Source organism: Calidris pugnax, unplaced genomic scaffold, assembly GCF_001431845.1.
Source record: "Calidris pugnax isolate Ruff unplaced genomic scaffold, ASM143184v1 scaffold63, whole genome shotgun sequence".
Taxonomy (NCBI): domain Eukaryota; kingdom Metazoa; phylum Chordata; class Aves; order Charadriiformes; family Scolopacidae; genus Calidris; species Calidris pugnax.
The window spans coordinates 5,739,707-5,755,096 of NW_015090852.1; the positions used below are offsets into that span (position 1 = coordinate 5,739,707).

The 15,390-nt window shown below is 36.5% G+C and overlaps 2 protein-coding genes across 3 annotated transcripts in view; one reads left to right on the forward strand and one right to left on the reverse strand.

The window, feature by feature from the left end:
• CDC73 (cell division cycle 73) overlaps positions 1-15,390 on the forward strand; it is a 110,209-nt gene that overhangs the window by 49,624 nt on the left and 45,195 nt on the right. The window lies entirely within an intron of this gene.
• The window catches only part of B3GALT2 (Beta-1,3-galactosyltransferase 2), an 8,462-nt gene continuing 2,929 nt past the window's right edge, over positions 9,858-15,390 (reverse strand). The window contains exons 1-2 of one of the 2 annotated variants that reach the window (XM_014943467.1): positions 12,928-13,003; positions 9,858-12,756 (exon numbers count right to left, since the gene is read on the reverse strand). In XM_014943467.1, the coding sequence (XP_014798953.1) occupies positions 11,352-12,620 (1,269 nt within the window). In that variant the 5' untranslated portion in view covers positions 12,621-12,756; positions 12,928-13,003 and the 3' untranslated portion in view covers positions 9,858-11,351. Of the gene's footprint in view, positions 12,757-12,927; positions 13,004-15,390 lie in introns of those variants that run through there. The other variant, XM_014943466.1, reaches the window with a different exon arrangement.

Below are 15,390 nucleotides of genomic sequence, written 5' to 3' on the forward strand. Positions count from 1 at the left end.
TTCTTTTGATTAATCTTTTGATATTTTTCTTTTCCATTGATAAAGCTTTGGCTGAGGTCATGCGTACTCCTTTTTACCAAGTTGCTGTAGGAGAGACTCGTGGTGGGACCCCATGTGCTTTCTAGCAGTATTCACAGACGTTATTTTTTTGATATAAACTTATTCTTAACCAGAAGAAGCCTCCAGCCTGCAGCTGATGCGGGAGCTATTTAATAGTTTAAGTTCACAGGTTATCTGCCTTTTTCAGCACCAAATCTTCCTGGATTTCCATCAAGTTTATGGATTTTGTGACAGACAGACTTCTGGAAGTGCCTTTACACTCATGGAAACGTTAATCAAAGAACACTAGTTGTATATAGCTTTGGAGGGGGTAAAATACCCCACCTTTGTGTCTGAAACACAGCCTTTTTTTGTCCTGGTAGCCTTTGACTCTCTGTCAGTGCCCTTCAGGGACTTGAGGATCTTCTGAAACTTTCTCCCAGCCTTCTTTTGAAGCTGCTGAGCTCCCCGATACAGGATTTGTTTTAAAGGGTAAAATCTGATGTTATTTTTCATTTGTAATTGAACACCTCAGGTCTTTTCAGAGTGAAGTTGTTGCCACCTGAGCATGGCTAAGAGTCATTAGGAAGTTAAGAGTCTTCAACAATTGTCTGCATTTTCTTGTTAAAGCAAGTGCGTCAGTTCTGCTATTCAGAAGTAACCTTTGCTCCTTAATACAAAGGATGATGCAATCTAAGATGATAATATACAAATATTCCTTAAGGCTATATCTAGATCAAGGCACTCAAGCAAGTTAAAGCAAATTACCAAAGTGTACAACATCAACATTCATAAGTTACAGTGCATTAATTTGCCATTGGCTGGTGATGTCTTAAGGAATAAAATTGCTTTAGTTAGATGTAGTTTAATTTCCTTGGTTTACCGTGAGTGAAGGCCAATGTACTCCTACATTAAAAAAACTCATGTGGGAATTGAAAGCATTTAAATTAATATGCTTTGACTTCTTACCTTCACTTGAATCTTTATAAACCTTTAGATCATTGGTAGCCCAGTAAGTTTGGGAGCAGCTTCCCCGCACTGTCATGTGCATTTCCTGCTTCTCTCCTTGCTGAGGTCCCATTTCTTAGTGTTGTGTGCATGTGCAGTACTAGCTCGCATGGGATTACAGATTTGATCTGAATCAGAGCCACAAATAAAATTAAACTATTGCTCTTCAGTCCAGGTAATAATGGCTAGATTATATAAAACTCCAATAGTATTTATTAATGTCTAGATTATATAGAACTACAATGGTATTTATTAACCAGCCTGTAAAGACTGCACATTTTTCAGCATGCGCTGTTCAAAATCTTCTGGATTTCATGTAAATTCAGTAGTAAAGTCAGTAACTTTTAAAATTTTCATAATGCTGGTGTTCTGTGCATATTAAAAAAAAATCTATTTAATGGAAAGAGATATACTATGTAGTACTTACTAAAGTGTCTTGATTTTAAAAGTTTAGAATAATGGACAACAATTGCAAACTATTTCTACTGGTTTTTGGGGTATTTTTCATTTAATTTAGTTAGCAGTAGCAAAGTAAGTGAATTGATAATTTGTGCTCCTATACTGCATATATGGAGGATGGTGTAGTCTCAGATTAAAACATCCCTATAGTTGAATCTGTATAGATGAACTTCTGTGTTCTATCCTTACATTTTTCAATTAATGGGGAAATTCAGGTAACATTTCTGTGAATTTTTGGATAAATTTTGTCAACTTGCTAGGGAGGGAGTGTTGGTAGTAACATTTATATATACTTACTGGATTTTTTAAAATCTGTATTGGTTAACTTTGGCTAACTATTGAAACAAGTAAGTTTGATTTGGGCAAATATCATCTTATGGCACTTATAAGCAAAGAGTCTGAAATATATGACCATTTCTCTGATGACATGTAGAGAATTCAAGCTTACTAGTAAGCTTTGAAAATGTTGTATGGAAAAGTCAGAAACTGTAGTTTGGTATTTATCAGAAACAGACAGGTTTGTGTCATCTCTTCCGAATGGCTTTTTTAAAAAGTGATCTCTATGGAGTCACTGTTCACTTGTTTAAAACAAGAGAGGTTAGAGATTTCTCTGAGGGAGAGAATATTTCATCGTTAGCACGTTCTTGAAGTGTTTGGGTGGCCACGGAGGTTGTTATGGGGTTTGTATAGAAAAATGCTTAGTTTTTCATATTGTGTCTTGCAGAGATTCACTTCGAGTGGGTTACTGCATATTTTTTTTTGATAACTTGAGAAAAAGTTTAGCTGTGAAGAGGTAGTTGTCAAAAGTAAGCAGGACAGCAAGAAAAGAAAACTTTACTAGCCATTATAAAAGGAAGTTTATTTTTTTGACTTCCCAAAAGCCAGGGACAAACTATGAACATGGATTCTTGTGTCTGTATTTGCCACTGAAACCAACAAAATTTTTTAGTTGGCCATGGTGGGAGGCAGTCTTTTTTGTCTATGATAACACATCTCATTGTGATAATTTTTGACTTCAAGTAACTGACGAAGCCAGTGTAAAATCTGTTCAGCAAATATGTAAAGCTATTTTTGCCCAAGACACTTTAAGTGTCTCAGAAAATAATGGAAATTATCCAGCACATTACATTATACTTCTGGATATGATAAACAGTGTGAAGGCCAGGTACTCAACTTTCTGGCATGATTGAATCGGTCCATCCTTTCAGAGCATGAGCACCATCCAGCTCTGCAATTTATCTTAACTTCAAACTGGATCATAGTTGTGTATGCTGAAATGACTCTGCCAGTGAATATTTTCTTTTAAGCACTTCAACCTGATGCAAAAGTACTGTGCTATATTCTACCTAGAATGATAGCGTGTACTGCTTTCCACAATTTAATTGTACATGGATGGTGAGAAAAAAGAAAAGGTGTTTAATGCTCATGATGATCAATTTTGTTATGAACATTCTAGGATTCATCTGTTCTATGAGTAAATCAAGGTATTATTAATCCAAGTATATTAATAGTTCAGGTGCTCACAAGTCTAAGAGAACATTGTGATAAGAAATGGGTGGAAAAGAAACCTTTATTGCATGTAAAATCTTTTACAATGAAAAATTTTTAATACAAGATTCAGTTGTTTTTCTCTTGCAGAACTGGAAGAGATAAAATATTAATATTTGGTTGTCATAGGAAGTCTTACATGCAACAAAAGTAGTGTTTTTCAAAATGGCTCGATATTATGGAATACGTGCAGAAGATGTTAGAGAAAGTGTGTGTTCATGTGTGTAAAGTTTTTTGATGAATAGACGGAGGGTTAGGGAAGAAATGTAATTGTGTACTTTACTCTAGTTTTTCCATTCCGCTCTGCTAGCATGAAATTTGGGCAATAAATCATTCAAACTGTTTAACTTCTACTAGTAGAAAATGAGGAAATGGTGGAAGGGAAAAAAAAATAAATAAATGGTTGAGGGACTCCGTGCATTTTTTAATGAACATGGCAGCATTATGTTTTACTCAGGCTTAAAGCCTCCAAATGAGTGACAGAAGTTGTTTACTAACTTCAATGAAAGTTGGATATCCGAAGTTGTTTGCAGCATTCATTTCTCAACTGAATTCTGATTATAAAAAAAAAAACCCACATATATTTGCTGGATGTGACAAGCAAACTTCCCTGCTTTTAAAAAGGGGGTAATTCATAACTGGATAGTATGACATAGTAACTGTGGGTTTTAAATCTGAATAAATTATAATTTTTGTAAAGTAAAAAAATTTGATTATCATTCTTCCTCTATTTTTTTTTTTTTACGATTTTGAGAATTCAGGAAGATGATTAGCTTTTTTCAGCAAAGTGGATAACTTCCAAAATAGATAAACAGTCTCAAATTTGGTGTAATCATAGAAGTAATCTGCTGCCTCAACTTTTAAAAGTCATTTCAGGTTTAAAAGGTAGAATTTTCTCATGACATTAATAGAGACATTATTGAAAATACTGTTCTGTTGAATATACATTTATATAGGAACAATGTGGTTTCTGAGGGCTTGTTGGGGTTTTTTGGTTTTGGGTTTTTTTGGTTTTGGTTTTGTTTTTTTTTTTTTGCTTTGATGTGCCTCAGTGCACTTACACCATAAGTTTTGTAATTTGCTTTTTGAGGAACAGATGTGTTAGTTGTCCCCTCAGGTATGTATATGATATTTACTTTTATTTTAGCCTTTTAAGTACTGTTAAGAGTACCACTGAATTGAAATCTTGTTTCTTTAAATTATTGGCACATAAAAATGTTACCCTTTTCTACATTAAAAAACAATCAATGAAATGCAATACTTTAAATTATTCAAAGGTGATACAATGGGAAATTGGTTATTCTCTTGATTCAGAAGTCTGGATAATTGAGTTGAATTTTTATGTCTACAAAAATCAATGCCTAGGTGGACTTTGGAGGAATGCCTATAAAAAGACCGGCATTTGCATTAAGTGGCAGTACTAAATTTTTGACTGAGTCACAGATGGTGTTTTCCAGTATTTCATTATTGTTTTATCATCTTGCATCAACCTATATGCTATGGAACAACAGGCTTAAATTATGACGTACTTTCTTTTTTTTTGTATTCTAAATTCATGCTTCTTTTGGAAGTGATGACAGTGACACAGAAATCCTGAGTGAAACCTAGAATCTCTTTAATTCTCAAAATATTTCGTAGACCTCAGCTTGTTTAAATGCAGGATATGTTAAATATTTATTAAGGGAGTGAGCAATGTCTTTGTTTTCCTTGGTGACTTCTTTGGTATTTTATTAACAAAGGACTTGTTGTGGCAGTTGATTTAACTTGTTTTAAACTTCAAGCTTACTGAGATGTGGGAACACGTAGCCTTTCCATAAGAAAAAATGTGGTGGGTTTAAGGTTTTTCAAGAATGGAGGAACTTGGTGTTTTTATGACGGCATGGATGTTTTTAATTTTTAATTTAATACAAAACTTTAAAAAGTTTTAACAGGGAAAGAACTGGGAATACTTAACTACTTGAGGACTTTTTTTATGTTGAAAAGATTAATGACTTACATTCTTGCACGCATGGCTATTTCCCCATGTCTGATTTTTGTTATCTGGGTAAATTTTAAACCTTTAAGGATTTTACACTGTTCTCGGTTTCTTAATCTTTTTCGGTTCAATTAATTGCAAGACAATATCAAAGCTGGTGTCCTTAAAATGTTAGTGTGAGAAACGTGTTTCCCACACTTCGCTTTCTAATGAGGTGAAGAAAAAGAGACTTCCCCGTTATGCCCACACTGAGCATCTGGGAGATCAGAGCAAGTGGTTCACCAAATATTCATATTAAACAGTTGAAATGTCAATTAATATTAGATAAAGTTAAATGGGCTAAAAGGAAATGGATGCGCTTGTTCTGATGAACTTGTCCTCGGAGGGATACTTGTATATTCTTCAGAACACCTTGGCCTCCAGTCAGGTAAAGCAGTTTGCAGTGTTTTCTTAATTTCAGAAGTGCTTATTGGTTACAAACTGATAAAGAGTATAGAAAAGCACTGGTTTCCTCCTCCTCCTCTCTCAGGCAAATGATACCTGGAAAATATTGGCAGCAATTCAACTCACTCTCCTCTTAAGCTCCTCTCATTCCCAGGCAAATGGAAGCCCTTTGAGGGAAATCCTGTCAAAGATTTTAGCAGTCTCGACTTCTCCACCCTGTGCACCAGCTCTGCACAACTTAAGCATTCAAATGGAAACCTTTGAGAGTACATAAAGCTGTAAGCTGTGAGTACTCCCTGTGCTGGAGGGACTTTTTTTTTTTTTTTGAGTGGTAATTCAAGGTTACTGTCTCGGTCAGAACGTTTTGACCACAAGCATAGTCTTGAGAAGAGCAAAGGGAATGGTTCATACCCTGTGGTTTGAGTTACACAGCAGCTAACTTGCAAACCAAAATGCATCATTACTATCATCCAGTTAGTGTTATCATGAAAACTGTCAGATTTAAATGCTTAAGAAAGCTCTTGTAACTGTTGCCATGGTAATATCAGAATGGCAACGTGGTAGTTTTCATCCGTATCCCATGTTCAGCTAAATTCCTTTGCAGTCATTTAACTGTGAAAGGAAGGTTCCATATTGTACCAGGCTAGATTTTTTTTTTTTTCCTCAAGTTAACCGGGGACAAATGAAGACTGGAATTAACTCGTTCTTTGAAAATGAAATGTAAATCCTGGATGCGGGTTATCTAGTTTTCTTAGCTTTTGGTTTGACTTTGTGCTGACAGTCCTATATGCAAAATACTCTCTGTGGAGTTACTGACCTGCTATTCCTGCCATCGTGTCAGGTCTTACAATTTCTTTGGTTCAGGCCATAATAAAAAGCATGCACTGCAACCACAAACTAAAAATGTTGTTAGAAGAACGGATTTGCCTAATTGATTTTTATTTTCTCTGGAGGGGGAGAAGTGCAAGCACTTGTCACTAGAAATTCAGATCCTGCTTTCTGATTTGTCCTGGCTTTTAATGCTTTCGCTCCCCGCCGAGCCTGCCCTATAGTTTTTAACCTGTGAGGTGTTGGTCAGTTGCTGTGTTTTTAGTTTCACTCTTCTGTTTTCTGATGTTCAAGAGCTTTTTTTGACTGACCTACTGTAAGAAGTTGCTCTCCACAGCCCTCCCCCAGCCTCCTGCCCTGGAAAGCCTTTGACTTCGCTCTTGCCGTGGGTACAAAGCGGAGAAATGTTCTCTCCTTTCTGACCTACATTCTCCCTGTGCAGCGTTGCATCGCTGGTGGTGCAGCTTCCCTGCCTCCCTCCATCCCCCCTGCTCTCCCCCCGCCGAGGCTGCCTGGCTCTAAGGAAGCAGAACTGGAGATGGGGGGGCAGGACTGGACGGGCTAGAGCTTTAATCTGTAGTAACACAGCAAATGCCATTCCTCTTAGGTATGATCTGCAGTCTGAAAGCGTTGCGGTCAGCAAGGGTGAGGCTGCGTGCCACCCAAATCGCAGGCTGTTTTGGAAGAGCAATATGAAATGAAAAGGGCAATAATGCTCTTAAAATTTCATAGGTGCAGTTATTGTAGTAGAGTAACTAATTGTCCAATATTTATTTATTTGTGGAATTTGACAGCATGAAATAGGGATTAAGAAATGGGGTTTAAAAGTGGAAAAATATGCCAACAACTACTGATGCTTTTGCAAATCAGTTGCAAGCCTGTTCTTGATAGTAGCACAGATGTAAAGGAATAGTGGCTTCTATATTAGCGTCTTTCCCTCTCCCTTTCATCTCCTCCTAGGAACTTTTCACACATTTCAATGTGTATTCATTCAAGAGAGAAAATTTTCTTGCACTGTGGAATTATATAGATATTTTAGGTTGAAGTATGATTGGGGATTGTGTTAATGTATCAGAAAAATTAGTTAAACGAGGGGGGCAGTCTAAAGTAATGGGTTCTAGGCGCTTCCCTCTAGTGCCTGATTTAGCATGGATTTTGAGAGAGTGAGTGCATATCTTAACATGTTAATATATTCTGAAAATATTTTGTAAATACGGGCTGACACATTTTATATTACTGTATTGCAAAGAAAAGCAAACTTTGAATTGCTATTCCAGTAAGGTTAACCTGAAAGCCAGTCTATCTCATCTCTTCTAGATCACTGCCATCATATGATTTTAAATTTATAGGACATAAAAATTATAGCATTTAAGTGAAGATCTTAATGGACAGTGAATTTTCCTCAGACCAGCCACTGAGGCTTGGAACAACCTTTATCTGTAATTTTTTTCCAGACTATAGCGGATCAGTTGTATTATACCAAAGCCTGTAGTTGCCCATTTTCCGTGCTCAAATCTATGTGTGGTCTGCAAGATACCCACATCACTGATTTAATTGGAGATGTGAAAGAAACAGTTCTGTTGTTGGTGAATAACAATTGTTTGGGGAACTTAATTATGGTCATCTATTATCAATGTGTAAATCTTTATTTAGTTGAAAGTTAAATAAGTAGGGAAAAATTACAGCATTCCAATCTCTGGTTTGTATGACCGTGCTTCACTTTACTAAGATTTTTCTTTGCCATAATGGTACTGGTGATGTTGCATGATTTTCCCTATAATAAATGTTGAGTCATTATGACTTTTTGTATTTGTTTTCAACCTGAAGAAGGCACAGAGAAGTAAAAATATTTAAAGTAAATATTATGCAAACTTATATACCTCCATGAGTGTAGTTAATTCTTTTTTTTTTTTCTGCTCTGCAGACATGTTAAACTTTTAGATACAAGCTTGTATCCTGTTGCTAATGAAAATGCATGGGGTTTTTTTTGTCTTGCTTCATGGGGAAAGGAAGTGAGAGAATTTGTTAAAGATTTTAATTATATAAATAATTATTGTACTATTTTTAACAAGAACTGTTTTTATATTCTAGTAGAGGGAGCAAACAGCTTTAACACAAGCGAGAAAGCGGTAAAAACATTAAGAGACTGGAATGTAGATTTTTTCATTCCGTAATTGCGTATTTCATCATACAAGCTGTCCCTCCTTCTGAAAGCTTTGTAATGAACTGTGTAACAAAGCAGTACTTCAGTGCAAATGATTTAAGTAACCTTCGGCTGTCTTGATAATCATTCAAATATATTTATACAGTAGTTTCAACTTGTACCCAAACATTAATATAAATTTTTAAAAATTACGTTGGATCCTTAAAAGGGCATTAAAAATAGCTATTATATACTGTCTTATACTCTTCACTAGTATTTTAACTAGCAAAAAGTTTGATTATACTGAGCTCATAGGCATTGTACCGTAATTCTGCCAAGCTCAGGCAGATCGGCATCGTGCATGAGCTCCAAAGTGGAAGACCCGAGAGATTCTTTGGCTGCTAAACTTCATGATTCAAGTGCCAAACTATTTAAAGTTTAGTCATTAACCTCTTGGACTATACCCAGAATCCAGTAACAACGTTTTGGACTAGCCAGAGATGGTAAAATCCAAGTAGAGTACATTACAGTCTAGCTTGAAAGTGCTGAAGGCAGGGAACAGTGTTGAAGTCCTCTCCAAAAGGATGGACTCCATTCTTGGCCAGCATTACTTGAGGAGAGGCTTTTATGGGATTGTAAGTTTTCCAGAACCAAATACCCTTGAGTAGTAGCTGGCTTTCAACAGTTAACTGTGGTTGTCTAAAACTTGCACTGTTGTATAAAGCTTGCATATAGTTAACTTAAGCCAGGTGGCTTTCAGCTGGGATATTAACTGTGGCCTGAGTTACCTGGAAGGGAGGCAGCAGATGGACCATGAAGAAAACCACAAATGAGTGTTAAAATATCACTCCCAAAGACTTTTTCTAATGTAGCTTGCGTCTCTGTGTGTTACATGAATGCCAATAATCATCACCAAAACTAAGTAGATGCACTTCCAATCTAGTTGGAGCAATGTCTTCTGCAGAGGGGTACTATTTTTACACACATTTATGTTCCCCAGAAATGGACATTTCTACAGTTTGAGGTATTTTGAAAAATTATTACCATACTTCAAATACAGCAGATGACAAAAACAGTGAATGATAACCCCCCCAAAAAATAGTGGCAAGCAAATTCCCATCTTCAATAAGAACTCCTAGAACTTCTTCAGAGGGCCAGCCCAGTGTGATACAGTCTGTTCATGTGTGTAAGTTCCTGGGTACAGTCAGCCTTAGGGCTGCTGAGAGTGCTGAATAATAAGATTTGCCTTTTCATTACGAAGAAAAAAAACCTGCTGTGATCTGTGTATTGTGCACGACATGCAAACTAGGCTCTCAGAATTAGGAAAAACTAGAAAAGTCATGCTAAAAGTAATGCTAAAGCTAGAAATTTATTTATTCCTGAGCAGCTTTCCCATAAAAAGTGAAGTCTGAAGACCATAAATATAATCAATTTTATTAAATAATAAAAGTACATCAAATATTTGTCTTTTATCCAATTAAAAAGTCCCAGTCAAACAGAAAACTAATCACAGTTCCATCATTTGCTGCTAAATCAGAGGTGGGTATTGGTTACCCTGGCACTGTGACAAACAGTAATAACCTGAATCTGATAAAACTCCACTGTAACTTCATTGTAAAATAAACTTTTAAAGTTCTGTTTGTTAAAAAACTGGAAACCTGTAAATAGACTTAACCTACTTCGCACAACATATTTTTCAGTGGTACGTGTTGTGGCTTTAATTTAAAAAATTGCTTAGATTTTGTTCTTGCCCACATTGCTATCTGGAACTCTCAATCTTACCATGACCGAGCTTTCTCCACCTATAAAGTAAGGTGTGTGGCTTAGTTTTCTCCAGCAAGCCTATTTTTCATTTAACTGATCCTTTTCCTTTTTGGCAGGCAGGAAAGTGCAAAATGAACAAAGATTTGCTTGGTTTTCTCCCTCTTTCCGCAAAATGGGACATTTCCGAGACTACAGTGAAAGAATTGAAGTTCCATTTTGCATTTCTGATCAGCCTTTGAGTTATCTTGAAGTTACGTGAGGAAATTACACAAAGTCATTGAATCTGCTATTAAAGATGCCAAGGCAAATGGTACTTGGCACCAGATTTTTAGGAGCTCGCCCTATAACTTCTAGAGAATGAAGTAACTTTTAGTCAGCTTTTTGAGGAGAATCTAGTTGAATCCACAGTTGAATTGAGAACGGCACTTGCATTTCCGAAGGTAATGTGCAAAGCGGCAATCTTCTCAACTTTGATTTCATTTATCCCTCGTTCCTAACCAAAATAAGCAACCTTCCCCAAACTGGACCTATTTTAAGAGAGTACTTTCTTAGTGTGTTAGAGTTAATTGGTAGTGTGTTACTAAATAGGAAATGTGACATTGCTAAATGTGTTGTACCTTAATGAAGCATGTAATGATTTTAATGTGGTATTTGGAGGTAAAACTGATCTGCCCTTTGTGCATTTCCCTAGTTTCTCATTTTTCATTTCATAGCAATTCTAGATAACAAGAAATCATTACATTGGAGAGAACTACAGCTATGAATGCATTTTTAAAACAAAGTTTTAGTGTGGAAAATATGCTCAATTATATTTTATTGGCACATAAATCAGCAATTGTACCACCAAAGTGTGCATGCTTATTATTGCACATTAACACAAAAATCCTTATATACCATCTTCTCTTTTTTTTTTTTCCTCAAATTTTCTGGGAAAACCTTTTGGTTATAGTTTCATAATATTAGTGTTATCGAGAGCTATGCTTTTTTTTTTTTTAACTTAAAAAAATAATTTTCAGACTCCACTATGTGATGGGGATCAACTAAAGGCTGTCCCATTAAGCTCATCCATTTTCACTGTACATGCGTTCAGCGGTATTTACAAATTGCACATGGGGAACGTCTGACAGAGGGAGCGTTGTCCTTCTAGTGCAGTTTACGGTGGCGATACCTGCCTGCTTTTTCTTTCGCTGCATTGGCACAGGCGTTGTGCTTATTTTGTTGTAAGTGGTTCCAGTATTTGATCAGTTCACTAGGTTGGAACTGATGGGAGGTAATTAGGTGGCTATATTTACAGCTGGAGTAAGAAACTCGCCAGTGATTGAAGACAAACTCGTTGGGTGGAGGCATAGGGTCAATTCGCAGCTTGGCAAGACAGATCCCTACATAGACATCCTCTAAATGTAAACGTCTGATGCTTAGGGAGACTTTAAATATTTTTTCTGCTAAATCTCCAGAAAAAACATAACCAGTTCCAGAGCAGAATACAGGATAACGTTCGCTTGGGTACAAATCAGGTGGCATATACCACTTACTATCCTTATTCCTATTAGGTGCATAACCTCTCATTAAATAACCTGTAAAATACTTGTGCCTTGGAGGAAGTTCTGGTTTCAGAAGCTTGTGTATTAAATACTCAGTGTTGACAAACATATCGCTGTCAGTTTTCATAACATATGGAACATGTGGACAGTAAGATGCAACCCAGTTCATTCCCATCAGAGTTTTAATGGTTAAATTATAGTATGTATCTAAGTATTCTTGTTGAATGATGTCATGATACTGCCTGCTTTCCTCTAGTATTGTACGCTGGAGGTATCCATTTATCTTGATGCTTAACCCCAGCAAAAAAATACGAACAATTTGGATGCCGGGTGTCAGGCTTTCGTTACCCCAAGTTTGTCGAATAGCTTGTCTAGCTTCCACCTGGCCCGGCTCTGCAGCTATGAGCAATATTAGAAAAGGGGTCTTCTCCTGGCATTTCTCAGGCTCGTTGATGATGTATTTGAAATGATACGAAGCTGGATGCCCGGTACCTTTCTCATTGTAAATACTTCCATTTGCACTGAGTGTATTTTCCAAGCCAGTTACTCCTTGTGGTGACAGATCCGTGTTGTTGGAGTTGGTGACTGTTTGAGGCCTGAGTGTCTGAGGTACGGCGTCTTTCCATACGTTCCTTAGAGAGCTATGGTTTGTCTCACTTCTCGTAGATCTAAATCCTCTTATAGTGTAAGCCATGGGATTTTCTTTGAACCCAGCCCTGCCTGGCAGCCAGTCGTGATGATTAAAGAACAGAAACATAGCAAAAAGAAATACGAGAGAGATCAGGCCAATGAGATGGGTGCGAAAGAGAGACCTTTTGGTATTCCAGGTCATCTTTGCAAAGCAGCAGTGTCGTCTTCTCCACTGAAGCATGTTGTAAGAATCCAATGATGGGATGTGAGACAATGGCCAAGCAAAATGCTTTTTCGATCGTTTTTGAATCCACTGCTATTCTTTGGTATTCATTTTCTTTTGTTAATGTTGAGTAATTGTTTCCAAATGGCTCAGTCTGAAAAGATATAAAAAAAGAAAATCAGATATCTTAAATTTTACATGCTCATAGTATAGAAGGTGACAATGAGAAAGTAGATGTAGACATAAAATTGAGTTCATTTTTTAAAAAAACAACCCATGTTAATATAAGTAAAGTTTGATTATTTTTTTCATGCTAAAAACCAACCTTTTTTGATGATTAAAGTTGACTTGATTTGTTAGCTTTTAAGAATGCTTTTTTCACAGTAGAAGTTTTGACAAACATCCTGAGTACCAAAGATAAAAAGAAAAAATAATAAATTGATCATGTTAGCAGGAAGAAGTGTGAAGTAGACATAAATAGCTTCGTGTATACTGACTGTGAAATCCTTGTACAGCGTTTGAGAAGGACTGAATGAAAAGGCCTTGATACCAGATGGAAGGTTTATTGGCATTAATTAAAATTGATTTGACGTGCAGAGGCTAGTACAGCTCACAGTTTAAAAACCTTTTTTGCAAAATGGTCATGTATTGGTGGTGGGACAGACGGCGCAAGGTTGATTATGGCAGAGTTGTGTTAGTCACAGTACACTGCTTGGCGTGTTTCCATCGGCCCTGACTGTGTTCAGAAAGTCAATGAGAAGATGCACCTGTCAAAATTAATTTTCAGGGTCCAGTAACCTCACTGCACAGCCCTCAGATGGTAACGCAGGGTAACATTTTCGGTCACCTTTCAGGCACCTTTAACCTTCTACGCCACATTGAAGGAAAATATTGAATGGAACACTTGGCTGTTGTGCCAGGTTCATGTGCAGTTGACGAAAAATTAAGCTGTTGATTTTTTAGTAGGCAGAGATCTTAGGTAAATGTTATCTACTGGAAGGAAAATTGTACAGCACCAAGTTTTTGGCAGACTATCTGAGGAACATGATTTTTTTTTTTTTTCTCTGTAAATTTATATGTAACTACTATAATGCTGATATCATACAGAAATTCCAAGTGGTGTTACCAGCAGCTGTAGCTGTAGGAAAAAGTGCCAAAGTAGTCTGTGCTTCATTTTTTTTCTTCAATTTTTTTCATATTCAAGAGCAGAGTCAATATGGCAGCTTCATGATGCTGCATATTAAAAGCTGATCACATCATCTCGTAAATGAACCTTTCACTGCACAGTAGCAATTCGTTTGTGATTTTCAATTTGCTCCAATTTACTTCTGGGCCCTAGGGTTTTGTATAGGAAAAAGGATGACAGTTGAACAAGAGTCCATAGAAAATGCTATTTCTAATATAAATGTATAATTTATTAATTGCTTTGCTACCTTCTAAAACCAATATTTGGATTAATTTCTGCATTTAAAAACTAAGTGACATGTTATGTGGGAAATTACAGGATTTTACACTGGAAGGAAGTAATTTAAGATGAGACGGCAGTTGAATAATATATCATTAAATCGTATGTGTGTGACAACATTCAATTTGCCTGGTTCATGTAAAGGAAAATTTGTATTTCAAAAGGGTAGGGAGAGACGTATAACTGAGCTTTATTTTAATTACTGTGTGTCAGTTTATATATAAACAAAATAACGTGTATGCAGAAGACACCTCATGCACAGTATTTGGGAGCAAGAGGGAAGCAGCATTGCACCGAGTGGGAATGGTGTCCCTTGCAAACTCCACTAGGAGGAGCACGTAAGTGGGGATTTTAACTGCTCTGTAACAACAGAAACGTATCTTAAAAGGCTACACTGCTCCTTAATTCTTTTTCTGAAATAGCAAAACGTTTGTCTAGTGATCTATTATGCTCTTTCCTGTCGTTGTGCTGTTACACAGCGTTCATGAATTTTCTTCTCAACCTCACCGAAAGTATTTTTGATTCTGTGTTGTTTTTTTTTTTAAACTGCTTGGGACTGGTGCCACTTACTGAAAGCTGAGCTCTCTTTCTAAAAATTGTTTTCCAGTCTACAGCTGTTAAACATCTGTGTCTAAAGTATGTAGCTTGAGAATTAACCTGAAATTCCATACTACTCTTTTTATGCTGCTTTAATTCAGACATTATCCTTATGTAGAAGAAAATGTAGACTTATGCTTATCTGACCACTTGCACCTGCTTTTGCATGCTTAGAAAATAAAAGCCTGCCCTCAGAACTAATAATTTTTAGTTTGTCTGCAGTGTGCAGTGAGTTTTAAATGAACACTCAGCTATTTGGGAAAAATATCTCTGCATAAGCAAACATAAATGTCGCTTCAAAGGGTACCCTAGATCTCAGGGAAATTAATTGTCTGATACCAGAGGGCAACCGTGGGCATATTTGATTAATTGTTGTTCCTTTGCATGCGTACGCAGTTCAAGAAGAAAGTCAAAACCAGAATTTCACGAATGTGGAGTAGCAACTAGAATTCGGATAAATTGTATCACACCAAATTGTTCCATTTCTAAAACTGCAGTAATTAGTTGCAAATACTGCACTGCACTATTAATCTGTGTTTAAATTTAAACTGAGGTAGTGTTTTGTTGTGCACCTGCTTTCATATGGAAATATGTGAAAATGAGAATCTCAAGCTATGTAAATTTTTGTGTGAAGTGACAACTGTTTTGAGGTGCTGTCTTTCCATGATGCACTGAGGTGGTGTCCCGGAAAAGGCAGTTGTAATGGCTGAAACCCTTTTTTTTTTT